The sequence below is a fragment of the Eumetopias jubatus genome, unplaced genomic scaffold, assembly GCF_037043125.1.
Source record: "Eumetopias jubatus isolate StellerSeaLion01/CBP00866 unplaced genomic scaffold, mEumJub1_p1.0 scaffold_13, whole genome shotgun sequence".
NCBI classification, from domain to species: Eukaryota; Metazoa; Chordata; class Mammalia; order Carnivora; family Otariidae; genus Eumetopias; species Eumetopias jubatus.
The window spans coordinates 103306123-103326604 of record NW_028274819.1 but is presented as its reverse complement, the minus strand read 5'-3'; the positions used below and the strand labels follow the sequence as shown (position 1 = coordinate 103326604).

General features: G+C 53.7%; 1 protein-coding gene across 1 annotated transcript; it reads right to left on the bottom strand.

Annotated features, from left to right (window-relative positions):
- Positions 1-10226: 10226 nt before the first annotated feature.
- Positions 10227-18621, bottom strand: TMPRSS5 (transmembrane serine protease 5). The gene is made up of 11 exons (XM_028105730.2): positions 18489-18621; positions 18054-18152; positions 17459-17581; positions 16246-16381; positions 15777-15890; positions 14999-15042; positions 14096-14258; positions 12955-13133; positions 11288-11386; positions 10667-10809; positions 10227-10418 (listed from the first exon to the last, which is right to left on the bottom strand). The coding sequence occupies exons 1-11, from the start codon at positions 18604-18606 to the stop codon at positions 10227-10229; spliced, it is 1410 nt and encodes a 469-aa protein (XP_027961531.2). The 5' UTR covers positions 18607-18621.
- Positions 18622-20482: the final 1861 nt, after the last annotated feature.

Sequence of the window (20482 nt, the reverse complement as noted above, 5' to 3'; positions counted from 1 at the left end):
AGAGACAGCTGGGCTCAATAACAAGCGACAAAGACCAGATCAGAACCCAGACTCCAGGCTCCTGGGACCAGCACTCTTCTCTCCCCACCGACCTGGCCTCCCCTAAATGCCTCCCACACATGGTGCAACAGATACCCAAGCCACAGGCTCCACATCAGGCTCAAGACCCTGAGCTTGCTCTTGTAAATACAAGACACTGTTTTATGAGTGTCTTCTACGGTGATTTAGTTTGATATGAATCGGCGAGGGCTGCCGTTAACAGAATACCACAGACGGCATGGCTTAAAGAACAGAAATCTATTTCTCACAGTTCTGAAGCCTGAAGTCCAAGATCAGGGTGCCATCAAGGTCAGTTTCTGGTGAGAACACTCCTCCTGGCTTGCAGATGACCACCTTTCCACTGCGTCCTCATATGGCCTCTTCTCTGTGCTTATGAGGAAAGAGAGAACGCTGGTGTCTCTTCCTTTTCTTATAAGGACACCAGCGAAGACCTCATTTAACCTTAATTACTACCTCCCAAAGGCCCTGTCTCCAAATACGGTCACACTGGGGGTTGGGACTTCAACACATGCATTCGAGAAGACAATCTGTCCATACCAGCTCTCCTAACTGCGTACGGATTGTATCCTGGCTCCTCCCCCACAGACATTTCCTGACCCTACACATCCATTTTTCTAATTAGCTTTGACTCACCTTCATTTTTTTCTTTAAATTTTTTATTGTTATGTTAATCACTACACATTACATCATCAGTTTTTGATGTAGTGTTCCATGATTCATTGTTTGAGCATAACACCAGTGCTCCATGCAGAACGTGCCCTCTTTAATACCCAACACCAGGGGGTGCCTGGGCGGCTCAGTCGGTTAAGCGACTGCCTTCGGCTCAGGGCATGATCCTGGAGTCTAGGGATCGAGTCCCACATCGGGCTCCCTGCTCAGTGGGGAGTCTGCTTCTCCCTCTGATCCTCCCCCCTCTCATGGTCTCTCTCTCTCTCTCTCTCATTCTCTCTCTCAAATAAATAAATAAAATCTTTATAAAAGAAAAATACCCATCACCAGGCTAACCCATCCCCCCACCCCCCTCCCCTCTCGAACCTTCAGTTTGTTTTTCAGAGTCCATCGTCTCTCATGGTTCGTCTCCCCCTCCGACTTACTCCCCTTCATTCTTCCCCTCCTGCTATCTTCTTTCACCTTCATTTTAATGAATTCTGTTCCGTTAGAGAGTTCTGGAATACAATCCATTCGTACACTAGAATTTTTCCCTGTGCTTATCTCAGTTCATTTCTGAGTGGCCACATGAGTGGGACTCCTAAAGGATCATTCCACTTCTCCACTGAGCGTGAGTGCAGGGACTGCCAGAGGAGCTGGGCTGACGTGGCGGTCCCTGGAAGGTGGCCAGGGGTGCTTTGTCATGCTTTAGAGGAGTGGGGGCACACGGGAGAGGGGGTCTACTTCTGCCATCTCACCTCAGTCTCACTCAGGGGATGCAATAAATTTCAGGTGCCACAGAGACCAGAAAGAGAAGCTGGCCCTGCTCTGGGCTGCTCACTTTGTAAGACCCTGTCCTGTAGGGCCGGCACCGGATGAGGCAGGAGCCCCCCATCCTTGTGTGATCCTGAGAGCCACGCCTCACTTGCCTCACCCCAGGCCTGACCCTGCTGTCGTGGCCCTTTTTGACCACTCCCTCCCTCAAGGGAGAAGCTCACAGGGCTGAGGTAATGTGCCCACTCAGAGTCCATGTGCCCCCTTCTAGACCCCAGAATTCAAGTGGTTCTGAGGCACAGGCCTCTTTCCCTGAGGGCAGACCCCACTGGTGGGCACAACCCTAGGCAGGAGGAATGCCCACCTGGCTGTCCACAAGGCTCTGTGTAGGAGGGGCTGGATCAGGAGGTGGGAAGGAACGTGGCCGCATGCTGGCTCTCCCCGGCCCGCCATGCTCCAGGAAAGAATCCAAGGATTTGAATCTGGTCTTCCACATCTTTAAGAAGGTTTATTTGGTCATGGCAAGACATTTTTAATTTAATTATTTGCTAGTTTGATGTCTTACTTTTAACTCTTTAGACAGGTGGTATATGGCCTTCCACCCACACTCCTGCCCTAAGCCCCACAAATCTTTTTTGTTGTTGTTGTTGATATATTTTTTAATTTTTTTATTGTTATGTTAATCACCAAATATTACATAATTTGTTTTGGTGTACTGTTCCATGATTCATTGTTTGTTCATAACACCCAGTGCTCCATGCAGAACGTGCCCTCCTCAATACCCATCACCAGGCTAACCCATCCCCCCACCCTCCTCCCCTCCAGAAACCTCAGTTTGTTTTTCAGAGTCCATCATCTCTCCTGGTTCGTCTCCCCCTCTGACTTACTCCCCTTCATTCTTCCTCTCCTGCTATCTTCTTCTTTTTCTTTTTTCTTAACATATGTTGCGTTATTTGTTTCAGAAGTACAGATCTGTGATTCAACAGTCTTACACAATTCACAGCGCTCACCGTAGCACATATCTTCCCCAATGTCCATCACCCAGCCACCCCATCCCTCCCACCCCCGACCACTCCAGCAACCCTCAGTTTGTTCCTGAGATTAAGAATTCCTCATATCAGTGAGGTCATATGATACATGTCTTTCTCTGATTGACTTATTTCACTCAGCATAACACCCTCCAGTTCCATCCACGTCGTTGCAAATGGCAAGATCTCATTCCTTTTGATAAGCCCCAAAAATCTTCAAGTGGACCAGGCAGAAGCAGTCTTGAGAGGCTGACTTAAGATTCAGAAGCCCCTGTAGGGAAATGACCACACACACACACACACACACACACACACACACACACACACACACACACACACAGAGGCAACTACAGGTCTTTGTTTCTTGTATATGACCATTGTGATGGTCATTGTGCTCATTACCAGGACCATGAATGATTACTTCCCAGTAATTTATGATCATGCCTGCCAGAGTAAAGTGATGAGGTGGTGTGTGAGTGTGTGTGTGTGTGTGTGTGTGTGTGTGTGTGTGTACTGGGGAGGGAGTAGCTAAAGGTGGAGGCCCTGTACATGGAAACTGGCCAGAATTAGATCCACGTCTTCAGGGTTAGGGGAGAAATTCTGTAGAGCCTCACACACAAGTATACACACAAATACACACACAGACCACACAGATACACACAAATATATAAACACATGCAGACATACACAGATGCACACAGGCACGCACAGGCACACAGGGACACACAATATGGATCATTTCACTTCCCAGGGGCCACTCCAGCCCCTCAGACTTTGCTCTCTTCTGCTACCTCCCACCACCAGTTTTGACCCCATTAGGATTGACTATATAAAAAAATTGTCCATCTTTTGTTGACCCCAGAAACAGTACAGTGTTGCCAAGATATGGGTTGTATTGCCTTGGACATGCATGTGGGAGTGACATGGGACCCTGTCCAAGGCTGCTTTCAGCTGAAAGGTTCCAAGTCCCAGCCCCAGCCCCAGGCCCACCAAGCCCCAGACCGGGGTAGGCCATGATAAAAGTCATTTCTTGATTGTTCTCATTACCAGGGCCATGAACGACAAATGAGCCCAGCCTGGAGCCCTTTCTTTTGGGGTCCTCATTGGCAGCACACCCTTTAGGTCCACCATGTGCCCCAGGGTGTAGAGATTCTTGGACCCAAGCTGCTTGCTCCGGGTTCACGCAGGCAAGAATGTGGGAGCAGGGAGGGGACACTCTGGCCCCTGGTGGTTGGAGAGTTGGCCTAGATAGCCCCTCACAGCCTGGCCTGCATCTCCACCCAGGGTCCTTGCAGAAAGACTGCCAAGAGTCTTTCTCCCTGAGTCCTAGCACCGTCGCCACCTGCTCCAGCCCCTCCTCGCCCAGATCCACTGTGCAAACACAGGGCCACTGCCAACGGTGGGAACAGTAAATCTTCCCTCACTCTTTTATTCATGCCCTCACCTCTGCAGACAGTGCTGAGGAAAAACAAACCCCACAGAATCCCTGCAGGCTCCAGCAGCCTGGAAGTCTCTTCTTTGCTCTTCTATGATCCCCTCTGGATGGCAGAGGCTGGAGAAGAGGCCCACCCACCTCCCAAGGGGACAGCACCCCCTTCTCCTCCTCCCGAGTGGGCTCAGTGAGCACCACGTGCTGAGCCCTGTACCAGCTCTGGGGAGCAGAAATCAGTGAGACCTGGGGAAATGGGGAAATCAATATTCATGGCTTCCAGGAGCAGCACTATCTCTACCTCAGCTTCCTAGCCTCCCCCAAATTCTGGGACTGGGCGCGCCAGGCTAGCAAGGTGAGGTACCGCTGCCCAGGCTGCCATCTGAGGAACCGCCACAGGAAAGGAGCTGGGGCAGCAGGGCCAAGGCAGCATCGGCAAAACAGTCCAGACCTCGAGAATTCCCAGGAACCTTCTCTTCCTCCAACTCTGGGTCCCCAGGGCAGGTCTCTTTTAAGCCCGGTCAGGCTGAAGGAGGACTGGAGGAGGCCGAGGGGCACTAGGTTTTACAGACTGCCTTTTGTGCAAGCGGACTTAGTGTGACCCACTGTCCTGGTTTGCCCAGACAGCGGTTTCTGGGGACATAGGGCGTTCGGTGTTAAAACCAGGAGCATCCTAGGCCAACTGGGAAGGCAGGGTCACTGTGAGGGGCCGTGGGAAAGGATTCTCCCTCCGTGAGCCTGGTACCATGGCCAGGGACAGAGGACAGTTTGGACCAAAGCTGCCTGTTAGTGGTTCTGCTATACTGCACTCCTCCTCCTCGCGCACAGGGAGGGGCCGGGGGGCGGAGTGGGTCCTGAGGCCAGCTTAGGAGCTGTCAAGAGAAAGGTGGCAGCAGGAAAGTGTCCGTGGTCTTTGTGGGAGGGAGGAAATTCCTTCACCGTCTTTAGGAGCTGGGGCCCATGAGGCCCTGCACAGAGCCTCGAATGTCAGGAAGGAGCCGGGGAGCACTTGAAACACTGCCAGGTCAAGGGGCTCTACCTGTCCCGGAAACCTCCACCCCGACACAAATGCCAGACAGACGGACGTGGGGAAAAACGGCTTTAAAATTGTGTGCCTGGTGTGGTCCGCACCCCCGCCAGGACCCAGAAGGCAAGCCCCAAGGGAGAGCAGCTGTGAGTGCTGTCCTGGTGTGGGCCTGAGGAGCCAGAACACGCTTGGTCCTTTACATCTGGCCCAGCACCACGCTATGGTGCTCTCCACAGTGGGGCAGATGTCTCTGGAGGTAACAGAGGTTTGAGTTAAAGCTGAGAGGACAGATCCCGTGGAGACTACCTGGCCCAGACTCCCTGTTTGACAGGTGGAACACCAAGTTCAAGTGAGGCTGAGTCATTAGCTCAGGGCAGCACTCTCTTAAGTGGTTGGAGGCCCAGATTGGGACTCTACCCCATCAGATGCCAAAGCCAAAGGTTCCTTGGAAGGGAGGAGGCTCAGAAGGTAAGCCCAGCCCCTGTGAAAGGCCCTGCTTTCCTAGAGCTCACACGCTGCTCTGAGAGAGGCACACGAGTGGAAGATCGGCATCTTCTAGAGCCAGAACTGCTCTCTCCATTCTGTCTGTCCCCAGCTTGGTCTGCTCCAGCACCAAGTCCAGACAGAAACCTTCCAGTAGATTCCCTGGGACTGCTCTGTCCCTGGGGCCCCTGGAGTGCTATAAGTCTACAGAGGGTGCCTGCCTGCTCCGCATCTCACTTTCCAGGTCTTGGAATATGTCAGAAAGATCAGCCTTGCCCTCGGGAGTAGGATGCTAGTCCCGATCTGCTACTAGGAACCTTCTAGAGGTGGTGGTATTGAAGACAGTTTAAGCAGCCATTAACAACACTGGGCTCCAGTTGGTTAGCAGGAAGCAAAGGCCCGAGGGGGAGGCATACCCAAAGTGCATTCTGATGTGTCTGAGTAGAGAGGTGGGGGCGGGGGAGGGGTATCCAGACGAGGGGTGCCGGGAGAGGCTGAATAGTGGCAGCAGGTGTACCTGGGCTCTCTCTTGAGTAGCCAGGAGGGTCCTCAGTGCATGGCCAGGAGAGGGCAGAGCACAGAAAACAATGGAGAGACTGGGGAAAATCATCTCCCAGCAGCTCCTGTACCAGCTTTTAGCATTGATAGCATTTCCAGCTTTGTCCTATTATGGGTGAGCCCAGCACTTCCAAAAGTAAAAGGTCTATCAAGGAGAGAGAGCCTGCACCCCCACTGTACCCTCCAGACCCCAAAAGCACGGAGAAGGAGTAGACAAGAGAACGAGGAAACCCTGGGCATGGCCACCAGGAGCGACCTGCTTGGGAAGTCCCAGGGGCTCGCCAGCTCTGCCCAGGCAGGTGGGACACGGAATCCTTGGGCAGGAGAGACGGGTTTCCTGCACAGAAATGCCCTGACTTATTCCACGATAGGCCCTCGGAGCTCCCTTAGCAATCGCTGCCTCGCCATGTAGCCCTGTGCCTGGCTGGCCACTGTATAATTTATGCAAACAAGCCTCATCGCTCCAATAAGGCCGTCAGGCTTCTCTACCTCTGCATTCCCTACAGAGCTCAACGCAGCTGGGCACCCAGCTGGTCCCCATTAAAATCCTTCTGGACCTGAATCTTCCCACCTTTCCTTGCCCCCAGCTCTACCCCTGCACTCTGGCAGCTGCCCCCCCCACCCCAGCACGCCTCCTCACTTTCCTAAGAGCTGGATTGGCAGATGCTAACAAAGGAAGGGCAGGTGGGAGCCTCTGAGTCTGCAGATCCAACTGGCAAAAGATACTAGGAGCTTCTGTAGGTAAACAGGGAACCGCTATTAGCAAATTCTCTAATTAGGGTTCTCTTTATCATCCTCCTGTGGAAGATACTCATTTGTGAATCTCACGGAGAACTGGAAATCTGTAAGAATATTGCCTAAGAAGGGTCTCTGGCAGGAGCCACTTAATTTCCCAGGTTTTGCTTTACCTCACCTATAAAAAGCAGGGATGGCAATGCATTCGTGTAGGCAGGCAACTCAACTAGGTGATAAAGCACCTTCCAAGTCTACACTTCTGTGCAACACTGGACCATCTCATTCATCCACATGCAAAACACCGATGGGGATGAGGAGTAAAAAGCCCCAGGGTTCCCTGGCACTTACTCGTGGCGGGTCTTGGGGAGATGCTTAATCTTTCTGAACTGATTTTCTTGCCTGTAAAATGGGCACAGTGATCATATCTTCACTGTGTAGATATTATGAGATCTAAGTGAGATACACATGAACAGCGTCGATAAACTGTAATATCCAAATGTTACTGATTATTAACCAGCTCTAATGACTATGATAAATAAAAACCTCCCTTTAAATAAGCCAATGCGGGCGCCTGGGTGGCTCAGTCGGTTAAGCGACTGCCTTCGGCTCAGGTCATGATCCTGGGGTCCCGGGATCGAGTCCCGCATCGGGCTCCCTGCTCAGCAAGGAGCCTGCTTCTCCCTCTAACCCTCCCCCCTCTCATGTATTCTCTCTCTCTCATTCTCACTCTCTCAAAATAAATAAATCTTTAAAAAATAAATAAATAAATAAGCCAATGCTCCTGGGTGACATGAGAAGCACCACAAAGATCACAGTTGATGGATTTGCTGGTAATTCTTCCCTGCCCAGAGGGATAAGCTGTCCTGAAACTGCCTCTGGGGATGGGGACTTACCAGAGTCAGAGAAAATGCTCAAGCTCAGGGAAGGGGCTGCAGGTCTACGAACACAGGGTGAGGCTATTTGCCACCCGCCCCAGCCTCTCCCATGCTACTTCTGCAGTTTGAGAGCAGACTCCCAGCAACCTCCTCCCAGGTGACAGAGCGACATTTAATTGAGGCCCTTATGTTTAAGTGCACTTCATGGAAAGGGAGCAGACCCTCCAGGAATGAATATTCATTTGTACCACCCCTCAAAAAAAAAAATGCTGATAAACTCACGAAAAAAAGTGTTGTTGCTAAACGCTAATTGCATTTCCTTGGGTAAGCTCCATAAAAAATACATTGCAATTTTTAGAAACAAGATGCCAAGTGCATTTTAATTGCTAAAGAGGAGAGAGTGGGGGAGAAGCTAAACCAGGAAAATGCTAACTGGACATAAACTCAGAAAGAAATCTCCCCAAGATGGAAGGCCCAGAGCTGAGACAGGAGCTCAGGAGACATAGGTCTTGGGAAGCCAGAACCTCCTAAGAGAGCACTAACTTAACCGCGCTCAGGCCTGTGGCAGCAGCCCACCCAAACAGCCGCGGCTATGTGCTGCAGATAGTGCTGTGTGGATTTAAGAGATGTAAAGAATTAAATAAGTGAATGCCAAAATTCTAGAGAGATAAGCAGGAATCTGTTCCAGAGCTTTAAGAAATATGTATAGGAGGAAAATTTTAATTCTATCCCTTAGCGCGCGCGCGCGTGTGTGTGTGTGTGTGTGTATGAGAGAGAGAGAGAGAGAGAGAGAGAGAGAGAGAGTATGAGAGGGAGGGAGTGTATATGTGTGTATGAGAGAGAGACAGAAAGAGAGACTGAGAATGAGAGGCAGACCGAGACCATACATCACTTCACTTTAATAACAGCGCTCCTTGGACCAGTTCACCGAATTGTCATTTTTAAACCAACGCCCTATCCCAGCGCCAACCAGAGCACTCTTACAAGCCCCCCCACCCCACCCCAGCAGCGCCAGCCAGAGCCAAGAGGGAATAGGCAGTAGGTGAGAATGACTGCAGAGTCAGGAGGATCCTTGACTCCATGGACTTGGCCTTGCCTTGAGCCAGGGGCTCCTCTAGAGAGGCACCTGCCCCACCTGAGAGCACATGGAGAGAGTTGGTCTCAGGGCATCCCTGAGCATCCTCCCAAAAAATGCGCACAAAAAGATGGTGGGGCTGGGGGCGGGGGGGGGGGGAGAGGGCAGAAGGGCAGGCACCGAGCTGCTGCCAGCCGCCTCTTCCTCTCTCACTCCTTCCCCATACCCCCCAGCTCCCCCATCTTCCCAGCCCAGCCCCACCCACTCTCCTGTTACTGAGGCTCTCTGGTGAGAAAGAGGGGCTCAAAATCAGGGCCCTGGGAGGGGAGAGGCCCTCCCTGGATGCTGGCCCGTGGGTGGTGACTGTCTTGTGTGGTAGGAGGTCCATGCCTTCTGCATCTGAGGCTGCTGCTTCTCCTCCATCTAGTGGACCTGCCAGAGACCCAGGAAGCATGAGGCTGTAGGCGGGACCAGGGAGGGAGTCCTGGGCCGACAGAGGAAGGAGCCAGACCCACAGCGTGGCCCAACCACCTACCAGCCCAGTAACGTTCATTTTAGTAAATCACTTCACCATTTGGAACCTTGATTTCTACTTCTATCAAATGCAGCTAAAAATATCTGCTTCTTGGGGCGCCTGGGTGGCTCAGTTGTTAAGCATCTGCCTTCGGCTCAGGTCATGATCCCAAGGTCCTGGGATTGAGCCCCGCATCGGGCTCCCTGCTTGGCGGGAAGCCTGCTTCTCCCTCTCCCACTCCCCCTGCTTGTGTACCCTCTCTCGCTGTCTCTCTCTCTCTCTCTCTGTCAAATAAATAAATAAAATCTTTAAAAAAAAATTAAAAAAATATCTGCTTCTCGAGATTTTCTGTAAGGTTTCAATGAGAAGGTGGGTGCATATGTCCCCTGTAAACTCTAAAATTTATTACCTACCACCTGTGCCTGTGCCCAACCCTGCAGAAAGATGCTTTTCTTCATCACGCCCTGCATTTGTAAAGTTCTTTATACACATAACCTGTTTCCGTACACATCTTACTCGGCCCTCCCACTCAACGGATGAAGTTGAGGGCCTTGACCAGTGTTGCACAAGAATTAACCCCTTGCTGAACGCAAACTGCTAAAGGCCGAGCTCTCTCCATAGTGCAGGGAATGCAGGCACTCTTAACTGCCTTAGAAATCAGGAGCAAACACGCATATGAATAACATGCGGACCACCCTCTGCAAGCCTAGCTAGCACTGGGCAGATGGCGCCTCATAGTCTTACCTCATTCACTCATCAGAGGATCACTCCCCACAGGTAGCCGTGGTGCTATTACCAGGAAACTGAAGCTTGCCAAGGTTAGGAATTTGCCAAAGCTCACAGAGTAAATGGCGGATCTGGGCTACACATCCAGGTCTACTCCTACCTAGTTAACACTTAAATCCAGAGAAATCCAATGGATTCAGTGTTACAAGCATCACTTCCTCCTCCCCATTCTCCAGCCCCAAGCAGGGCCCAGGCCTAAGAGGTGAGGGTCACAGTTTCCAAGGGTTGGGTCCTTTACAAACCCGACCGCCCCACGCCTGCCCCCACACTCACCCTTGCAGTGTCATGGATCCAGTCCAGGAACTCAGCAACCTTGGCGTAGACGCCTGGGTGATTGGGCTCGGCACAGCCACGGCCCCAGCTGACCACCCCCACCAAGTGCCAGGTGCCCACGTCCAGGCACACCAGGGGGCCCCCACTATCACCCTGAGGGCACAGAGACACCGAGAAAGAGGCCATTAGCCCTTCCTGGTGGAGGGAGCAGAGCCTCCGTCCCCGGCTCCTGCTGCTCCCAGCAGGGGGCCTCCGCTTGCCTCCCTCCTCCATAGATCCTTAGCACGCTACTCGACTTGCCTAGGCACCCCTCCTCCTAGAGTGGCTGCTCAGAGCAGGGGCCAAACCACCACAGGTCCCCCCGTTCCCACCCTCCACTACAGTCCCCCTCCTTGTTGTACCTGGCACGCATCAGCCCTCCCGTCCATGTAGCCAGCACACAGCATGCGGGGCGTGAGTGCCCCACTATACATGCAAGAGCTGTTGCAGAGCTGGGTGCTGAGCAGGGGCACCACCGTGTCCTGGAGCGTATCTGAGTTGTGGGCTGCAGGAGGTCCACGTGGAGATGGAGGGACACAGAGCCAGGCCGTGGGGCACAAAGCAAGGCCAGGAAGACACAACAGCAAGAGGGAAGGTGGTTAGAGGCCCTGGAGACATGAGACCCAAAGACGGGAGCCCAAGGTGGGAGCTACGGACCCTGGGAAGGAGGCACGGGGCCATCAGATGTAAGAGTGAAGAAGAGTAGAACTCACATACGCCCCCCCCCAATGCTGAGGCCACAGCACTCCTGGGATGGAGTGGCTTCAGGGGAAACTCATGGAATGTTCTCCCAGAAAGACCCAGGCCAGGGAGACCAGGGCTCCTAGGTCTGGCCAACAGTGATACCAGAGTAAAAGGGGGCTGGCACCGCCATGCGGCCGGGGGAGGGGGAGGTGGGAGAGAGAGGGGGGCCTCATCTTGGGGACAATGTCCCGCCATCCCCCCCACCCCTATTTTCCCCGGGGCCCTGGGAGCTGACTCACTGTGGCTGGGGTCGGTGTGGCCCCAGCCAGACACCCAGCACCGCGAGCCTCTTGGAAAATCTTGCTTCTCGGCTGGCAGGCACACAGCACCCACGCTATCTGTGGAGAAGCAGGTGGTCCTGGGCCCCACTCGGGCTCAGCTTCCCTTCCCCACAACCTCACCCTCAGGACTGGACGGTCCTCCTCACTCCTCTCAAACAGTCCTGGCTCCCCACCTCCGCCAGCCAGGCCTCCTGTAAGGCTGTGCAGGTCATGCACTACACCACGTTGGCAGGGAGGTCACCACTGACACAGAGGACCATGTATAAACTGCCACGTGCATGGTGCCTTCTAGGTTGGGCAATGGACACACTGCACACCCCCTGACCTGGGGACTGAGGGAGAATGGGAATTTCTTCTGGGCCTTTGTGCCCAATTTCTCCTAATGAGGACTCATTTTGGATTTTCCTTAGGGTGTTTGATCCCTCTTGGGGCATTGTTCCCAAAAGTGTGTGGCAAGTCCTACAGGGTTGGGCCCCAAACTTGTTCTACAGTAGCACATAGCCGTGCCATTAAATAAGCACTGATGTACACGGGGAAAGAGAATTCCCTTCTTAGGGCTCTTTCCGCCCCTCCAAGGGCATCCAGGACAAAGATTCCATCCAGTGCCTACCAACCTCCACCTAAACACAAACAGCAGGCCTGCCTGGGCGCAGCAGATCTGCAGAGCGCAGCTAGCTGGAACTTGAACGTTATCTTGTTTTCACTCGGTATTTTTACAGTTGTTACCTATTTGCTACAAGTAATATGGGTTCTCCAGTTATGTCGTAACTCAAAGTTCCCCTTTCAAATGTACTTAAGTCACTCTAGAAATACTAACTGCTGAGCCACAGTTTAGAGGGTGCACATATGTGGTAAAATTTGTGAAGGGCATGGAGCAACAACTGTGATTTGGGAAACCCAAGGCTACAGGTGACGGGAGGGAGGAGCGCAGAGCGTGTGTGAGCGTGCGTGCATCCTTGTGTGAAGACTGCATGAGCGAGTGTGTGCACGTGTGAGCGCGTGCGTGTGTTTGTCGGTGAGGATGCAGGCACACGTGCATGTTGGGGTGGGGGGGTGCTTTCAAGAGCAGCTGCTGTGGAGAAGCCGGACCCCGGAGTCAGGACACCAGGCTCTGGAACGGTTTGCTCGGTGATCTTGCAGAGAGTCACTTTCCTCACTAAACGTCATCGTCCGTCCCTCTTTATGCAGCCTGCCTCATCTACCTGTCAGGGCTCCTACAAGGACTGAAGGAAAGACATTTGGGAAAATAAAGCTTATTAACTGTAACAAGTCACACGGTGGCTGGGACCTGGGGCCAGCCTGGGGTGAGGGGCCAAGCAGCCCGTTGGTAGATGGAGCAACAAGGAAGCTCTGCTGGGGACGTTGAGGCAAGGCCCACTTGCAGCCCAGCTATGCAAAGGGTCAGAAACTTTGTCACCAAAAGAGCCTCCGCAAGAGCTGGTGCAAGCTTAGGTCCAGGCGACGCCAAAGTTCACTGTGGTCACCAAATGAACTGAATGTGTTAAGGTTTGCGGCCCCGGGAGGGAACCTCAGAAATGAGCTCTCCCCTCAGCCCCCACCCGCCCCCCAGGGCCTGCCTCGCTCACCACAGCGCGCAGCTTGCTCGCCCCTGGCCAGCGCCTCACCTGAGAAGTTGAGCGGCGTCCGGAGCCGCAGGAGGGCGATGTCGTAGTCGTGATTCTGGGTGATGTAGAGAGGGTGAGGGATGATCCTCTCCACCACAGCCCCCTGGTGGGGCCTGACGGCACTGTGTCTGACCAGCCCCACATGGACCCGCCAGCTGGACAGGCGGGATAGCCTAAAACTGCACACAGGAGCCATGATGAGCCCAGGGAAGGGCGGGGCAGAAGAGGCTGACCTAAGTGAGGTGGCAGATGGGGGAAGCTGGCCAGAGAAGCCATTAATGGATGCCCCCATCGCCAGGCTGGGAGCTCCCAGAATCTGGGACCGTGCCTCCTAGTAGCCCTGCAGTGGCTGCCAAGATACTAGGCACGCAGTAGGTGCTTAATAAATGCTCCAGACCAGCCAGAGAAGGAAGACACTGTGGGTGATCTGCAACTCCCTTCCCCTCTGTCCTGAATAACCCTCCTCCATGTTTTATAACAAACATCAAAGGGGCTTGTGTGATATCCTAACTGCAAGTCAGAAAAACTTCTATGAGTCCTGTCTCTCCACCTACTACCTGTGATCGTGGGGAAGTCACCTCACCTCTCCCAGCCTCGGTCTCCGAGCAGTATGCTATCTGCCCTGGCTGCCACCAAAAGGAGAGGTCCAAAGAGCTCATTCACTCATCATTCATTCCTACACTGCTCCAAGCAGTATTTATGAAGCACCTATTATCTGCCAGGACTGTTCTAGGCCAGGGGGACATGGCAGTGGGAAAATCAACGAAGAGACTCAGTGGTAAACAAGACTGAGAGTCTCTGTTCCCATGGAGCTTCCAGTCTAAAGGGGAAGAAAGACATTAAACAAATAATTACACGGAAGGTGATCTAATTACAGTTGTGATAAACATTAAGAAGCACAGAGTGCTGTGAATGGGAAAGGCTTCGAAAATCTTCAAAACTGAGCAAATACAAAGAACCAATCTTTGTGCTATTGCTGCTATTCGTACAGAGCTGTTCTTGGCACGGAACAGTCCGTGCCTCTCAGAATGGACGCGGGGAGGCAGACAGTCCGACGTGGACATGTTATACGGGACATACCAAGGGCCAAACAGAAAAGGCCGCTGAGGCGCTCTCCTTGCCAGCAGCCCCCGAGACTTGCCTGTGCACACAGTGAGCGGCCGTCACCACCCAGTGCGGGGCTAGCACAGAGCCCCCGCACGTGTGCCGGGAGCCCAGGGCCACACTGGCCTGCCAGGGCCAGCGCCCAGGAGCCACAGCCTGCCCGCCGACTATCCGGGAGGCCAGGGGCCCGGCCCCACACTCTGCAAACAGAGAAGCACGGGGGAGATGGTGAGCCAGAAGACAGGTGGGTGCCAGCATAGTCCTAACCTCGGCGAGTGTGGCCCAGTGTGGACAGCTCTCATTTATTATCCCTGGCCCTAAGCTTGGGGGATAGGACAGTCGAAGTGCCAATTACACATCGGGGTGTGTCTGCCCCATCAGGCTGCAAGGTCACTGAGAGCCGCGACCACGCCTACAGTGTCCATGGAGCCCCACCACCTCACGAGAAGCCTGTCCCACAGGAGGGATCAAAATGTTGGTGTGTGGATGGATGCATGGAAGAGGAAAGAGGAAGAGATGCACAGATGATTGGGGGTGGGGGGGTCAGATGATAGAATTTCCACAGATTGTCTCCCATGTGGCCCCCAGTTTGTCCCCTTCCTTGGTCTCCTGAAGGTGCCAACCAGTTCGTAGCCAACAGAATCCCCTTTGCGGCTTTCTAGATGAAAGGGGGCGGGAGCTTCGGAATTCATGTCAGGTAGTGCCAGGAAGTGAAGCAAGGGGACGATCCGCCCAGATCAGGGCCTGGTAGGGGACAGGACAGAGGCTTGGACAGGGCTCTGTTGGGGCAGAAGGGGACCAGCAGGCAGAGGGGCAGGTGGGCGAGGAATCCCACCCCAGACCCAGCTGAGCCTCTCTGTGGGGCTCACCACGCTCAGGACAGGGGGGAGACTCCTTCCTCCCACTGCCACCTTCCCGGATATGCCTGGATATGACTCACCAGAGCATCTGAGGGAAACGATCTGGCCGGAAGCACAGCTGTTCCTACAAAACAGAGGTGGCAGCAAGAAGCAGGGCAGGGGCCCACCCGAGGCCATGGAGGCCAGGGACAGTTGTCTGGTGGAGACAGAAGAGGCCTCCGGTGCAGCCCCCCATCTGCATCCTGCCTCCATCCAAGCCCCTAGGCCCCTCCTCATTAACAGGTCTCTAGGACAGCAATGCTACTCTGTCCCATCACCCCAGAGCACCAGCAGGAGGTCACGGCCCTTGAGGGTTGTCTTGCACAGGGCCCAAATCCAGTATTTGTAGATAGGAAGTCCAGCTGGGCCCACTAAGGGCCCCTGAATGAACCTGGGTTCAGGAGATGGGAAAGGGAGTGAATGAAGAATAGCACACTTCACCCCATGCCCCTCCAGGGCTCACTCTGTTCTCTCTCTCTCTCCAGCCCCTTCCTTGCTCTCCTCTCCCCCTCCTCCTTCCTAGCAAAACCTCAATTCCTGCTGGACCAAAGTCCTCTTCTCTCTCCTACTCATCCCTGGCCCCAGCGGCCCAATGCCTTGATCCCTCTCGTGTCCCAAAGCCACAGGGCTCGGGCTCTCCTGGCAGAGTCAGTCCCCACTCACATGAACTCAGTTTGTGATTTCTGACTGGGAACTGTTCCTCTGTGTCCTATCTCACATGGCCAATGTCCTCACCACCACGCTCCCATGACCCGAAGATTTTTGCTAAACTGTTCACCAGAAGTAAGGGATCCCACTCAACCTCCTCAGAAGCCCTACCTGGGCAGCCACACCTCCTCCAGGAGGCCTTCCAGTCTGGGAGGGAGCTGAGCAAACCCCCGGGAGCTGTTGAGCTTGATATCAGACAGGTTCACTCCCTTGTGGTGAGTGAGTCTTGGTGGAAGAGGGGAACAGAACAGGAGGAAACCGGTTTACTGCAGCACAGGAAATGGTACATAATCATGACCAAGATGTGCATGAGATACCATCCCCCCAGCAGTACAGTCACGGAGCAAGACTTTGACAATGACCTTTTCTGGGATTCATATTTGTTAAAAAGCAGGGATACTCAAAGGAGAGAAACGAGCTGGGGCCCCACCATGCCCAGAGGCCAGGACACGGCCAAAATGACCTCTTGCCCGTTCCTGAGCATTTTGACGGGGACGGGCAGATAGAGGTCTCCGACTCCCCTTTCTCCACCACCACCAGCCCTCCACCTTCCCTGGGCCCCAAGTCTGGCCCCAGTTACCTGAGATGCCCAAGGCTCTGGCAGATCCGCACCCCCAGGGCAGAGCTCCAGCCCTCGTGGCAGACCAGGAGCCAGTCTGGCTGTGCCCTCACCTGTACTTCCAGCAAGAAGTCCTCAGTGTTTATTCTGAAAGATACTGAAGGCACGGCATGGAAGTCACATCCTACCTGCTGTAGGGTGGAGGGGCGGGTTGGGCAGGGGGAGCTGGACCTGGCCATGCGGGGACTTGAAGAGGCCTCAAGACAGCATCTGGGTCACCCAGTGTCGGGCTCCCTGTCCCCCAGGGCATCAGGCCAGTTCTGAGAACAAAATAGCTCCTATTTATAGTGCTGCGTTCCAGTTTGGTGTTTAACCAAGTGCTTTTTAAACGTGCTCTGTCAGTCATTGTCACGGCAACCCTGTGGGGTGAGTATGACCATCCTCCCATGCTGCAGAGGGAAAACTAAGGCATGGAGGTTAAGCGACCTGCCCCAGATCACAGAGGCTGCACATGATGGATCCAGGACTTAAGTCCAGGTCTTCCCGTGTCGTATCTTGTGGTAATACTAGTGATGGTTACCACTGAGCATCTGCTTTCTCCAGGCTCTGTGCTAGGCTCTTTTATACATTAGCTCATATTATTCTTACAACTTTACGTAGTAAATAGTTGTATCTCCATTTTGTAGAGAAGGAAATGGAAGTTCCGAGAAGCAGTGTTGCCCAAGGTCGCACAGCTGGCAAAAGCAGGCTCCACGCTGACTGTTTAACTTCTATAACTGATTCCAGCCCCTGCCTGGGCACCTAATCTCCTGATCCTCGACTCATGTTTGGTGGGGAGGGGACAATGAGAAGGGGGTGGGGTGGGGGGTGGGCAACGTGGGGCGGGTGGGGACCCCTGCTGGCTCCACCCCAGCTCCCCACACGCACCGGTTCCCCCTTCCCCATCCTGCTGGCTCACTGTGCCTCAAATGGCAAGTTGCCATCCCTCCTTCCAGCCTGGGCTCCTGGCCGTGCCCCCCCAGGGAGTGCTGAAAGCTCCAAATCTGAGATGGACTTTTCAAGGCTGGACCATGTCGCTCCCTTCCCGCCAGAGGAGGAGACCCAGATGCTGGCAGTGACGTCAGGGCCCTTCATTCTCGTCCTCTTGCCCCTGGCCGGAAGTGGGGGTCCCAGAGCTATGAAGGGGCTCAGGGCCGGGGGGGGGCAGTCGTAGGCTTGGGGGGTTGTGGCCCACCTGCTCTGGGAAGCACAGGGAGTAAGGCTTCCTCACCACTGGCCCCGGAGCAGCTCAAAGGGATCTCCTCATCCTGCAAGGGTCCGGCAGCAGGCTGAGAGGCCGCTGGCCACACATACAGCACTTCAGAGGACAAGGACAGGGAGAGGGTCACAGACGAGAGGCTAGGAGAAGGGAGGGACTCCCACCTGAGAGGGCCAAGGGGCAGAACAAGACCCCTGCAACAGAGAGAGACAAAAGCAGCTGCCTGGGGACTCCCCCTCGGCCACCCAGCCTCAGGCGGGCCCCCACCTAACTCAGCACACCCTCTCTCTCCCTGTCCCTGTCTCTCTCCCTCTGACTGGGAAAGACTTCTAGAGAAAGTTTGACTTGGGCCTCCTGGGTCATCCACTCAAGTACCTTCCACTTCTCACGGTAGGACTAAAGCACTCTGAACACAGAGCCTAAGTCCCTTCCTTCTCCCTGCTGTCAGTTCAGAGTAGATGAGAAAGACAGGTCCCGGCTGCCTTTTACATCCGCTTGTCTCTTCCCACAGGGACCCCCCAGGCCCTGTTCTTTGGCCCTCCCCAGAGCGCTGAAGGGTCCCAGCACTGACCGAGAAGCCAGGAGCCGACGCTCACACCAGCCAGCAGCGCCAGGGCTCCCAGCCCTGCACAGCAGTGCCACCCTGAGCACCGGTGCCCCGCCCGAGAGCCTGCGGGACAGGGCAGAGGAGTCTGTGTGCCCTGCTCCTGCCTGCCAGCCTCACTCTGCCCAAGGCCCCACCATGGGGCTAGGCAGCCACAGGGCAGTGGCAGGAGTCTGCCCCACTGCACCTGCCAACCCCCCCCCGCCCCATCCCCACTGAGGCCCCCAGAGCCCACTCAACCCCCAAACTGGAAACAGAGCAAAAGCAGGTCTGGGATAAATAGTGAGGCAGCCTCTCGCCATCAGTCATTAGGGGCTCTCTCAAGAAGGACCTGGGGAATGTAGGAAGATTACCCATCGCTGTCCCCACCCTGTCATTTCCCTATAGCCCAGTCCACCCTACTGGGTTGCTGCTGGGCCTCGGGCCTCCGCAGTGGGTCTCTCAGCTTTGCTTTGAAGATCCCAGGTCCTGGGCCCTCCTCTGCATCCTGAGCCTCCATGTGGGGTTGGCCATCCGGCATCAGGCTCTGGGGAAATAACTGTCGGTCACTCAGGATCCCCACACCAAAGGGAGATCAGCCCACTACAAGACCCCACTCTCTAAACTCAGCTGTGCATTCACTGCCTTTTTTTTTTTTCATCTTGGAGACTCTGTGTGTTCCTACTGATGCCCCTCCAGGCCCTCTCTGCTCTCCCGGAACCCCTAACCCCACCCACCTTATTCTCACACAGCCAGTAAGTACCAGAGTGGGTATTCAAACCCAGACGGGGCCAATTCAGAAACCCACACTCCTCACCACTCCCTTCCCTGGCCTCCCACAACCATCAAGGGCATCTGCTGAGTCTCTCAACATCCCTCCTCAGGCCTCTAGGTGCCAGCCTTCTTCATTCTCCCCTGCCCAATGCACCATCCATTCATTTATCCAGTAAATAAGATTTAGCCCAAGTGGCTGGGCCACAGTGGGGGACACTATACGGAGTTCAAAATAAATCAACATGGAACACACTCCCTAACTGCCCCAGAGAATTTGCAGTCGGGTCCTGATATGTTAAAAAAAAAAAAAGAACATGTTAAATGACAGAAGAAAGGAGAGGTTACTTCTCACTGGGAGATCAAAACAGGCTTCCTAGGAAAGGCAGCCTGAGACAGTCCCTCATAGATGAATAGGGCTTGAACGGACATATATGGGCATCGGGTACTCCAGGCAGTTGAAGAGGCAAAGGAATGGGGGTGGGAAAGCATAGAGCAGAGGAAGCTATATGTTTGCCTGATGCTCATGAGCCATGAAGAAGAGTAATGGAAAATAAGATCTTGGAAGAAATACCAGACCAGCAGTTCAAAGCTGGGTCTGCAGCCTACTATGTGAACTTAACTCCACACCTCTCCAAACTTCAGTTTTCTCATTTGGAAAATAAGAGTGATAACCACTACTACCCAACAAGTCATCTCCCTCCTCTAACATCTTATCTCCACTCAACGTCCAAGCCAGAGCAATCCTCCTACAATTCAAACATGAGCAAGCTCACCCCATTTTTAAAGTACCCACTGAATCTTCCTATTCTTTAAGAAAAATCCAAAGTCCTATGGCACGGCCCACAAAATCCTCTGTGCCCTCACCCTTCCTCACCTCTCCATCCACACCTGCCAGCATGATTCCCTCCACAGTGGAAGTCGGTCATAGTAACACACATGCCAGTCCTCTGGGCCTTCACGTGCTCTCATACCACAGAGACTTTGCATCTGCTGTCCTTTCCCCCATGTAGCTGACTCCTAAGACCCAGCTTAGATGTCACTTCTCCAAGAAGCTTTCTTCAATCTATAAGGCACCTGTTGTGTCCCTATATTGTGCTCATTTACTTCTCTTTCTCTCTGCCCTTCCTCTCTGGTCTAGTCTCCCAGAGCCTAGCTCAGGGCCTGCCACAAAGTGGGAACTCAGTTAATGTACATTAAGGAGGAAGGCAGGGGGGGAGACCACAAAAGATTATATGATCAAAAGGGTTTTATAAATTATAAAGTTCAATGCAAATGCTAAGTATAATAATAATATTAATAAGAAATATGTAAAAGCAATGGATCCTTTCTTCAAGGAACTTAGGATCCAGTAAAACAGACAAGACCCCTTAAAACTTAAAATGACTCCAGGGGTGCCTGGGTGGCTCAGTCAGTTAAGCATACGACTCTTGATTTCATCTCAGGTCATGATCTCAGGGTTCTGAGATCGAGCCCTGCATTGGGCTCCACACTGAGCATGGAGCCTGCTTAGGATTCTTTCTCTCACGCCTGGGTGGCTCAGTTGGTTAAGCATCTGCCTTCAGCTCGGGTCCTAATCCCAGGGTCCTGGGATGGAGTCCCGCATTGGGCTTCCCTGCTCAGTGGGGAGTCTGCTTCTCCCTCTC

Coding starts and splice junctions, on each gene's coding strand:
- TMPRSS5 (XM_028105730.2), bottom strand. CDS start 18,606: ATGCCGGATGGCCAACCCCACATGGAGGCTCAGGATGCAGAGGAGGGC. Junction 17,582..18,053: donor CGTCGGCTCCTGGCTTCTCG/GTCAGTGCTGGG, acceptor TGTCCTCTGAAG/TGCTGTATGTGTGGCCAGCG. Junction 15,891..16,245: donor CAGAGCCTTGGGCATCTCAG/GTAACTGGGGCC, acceptor TCTTCCACCAAG/ACTCACTCACCACAAGGGAG.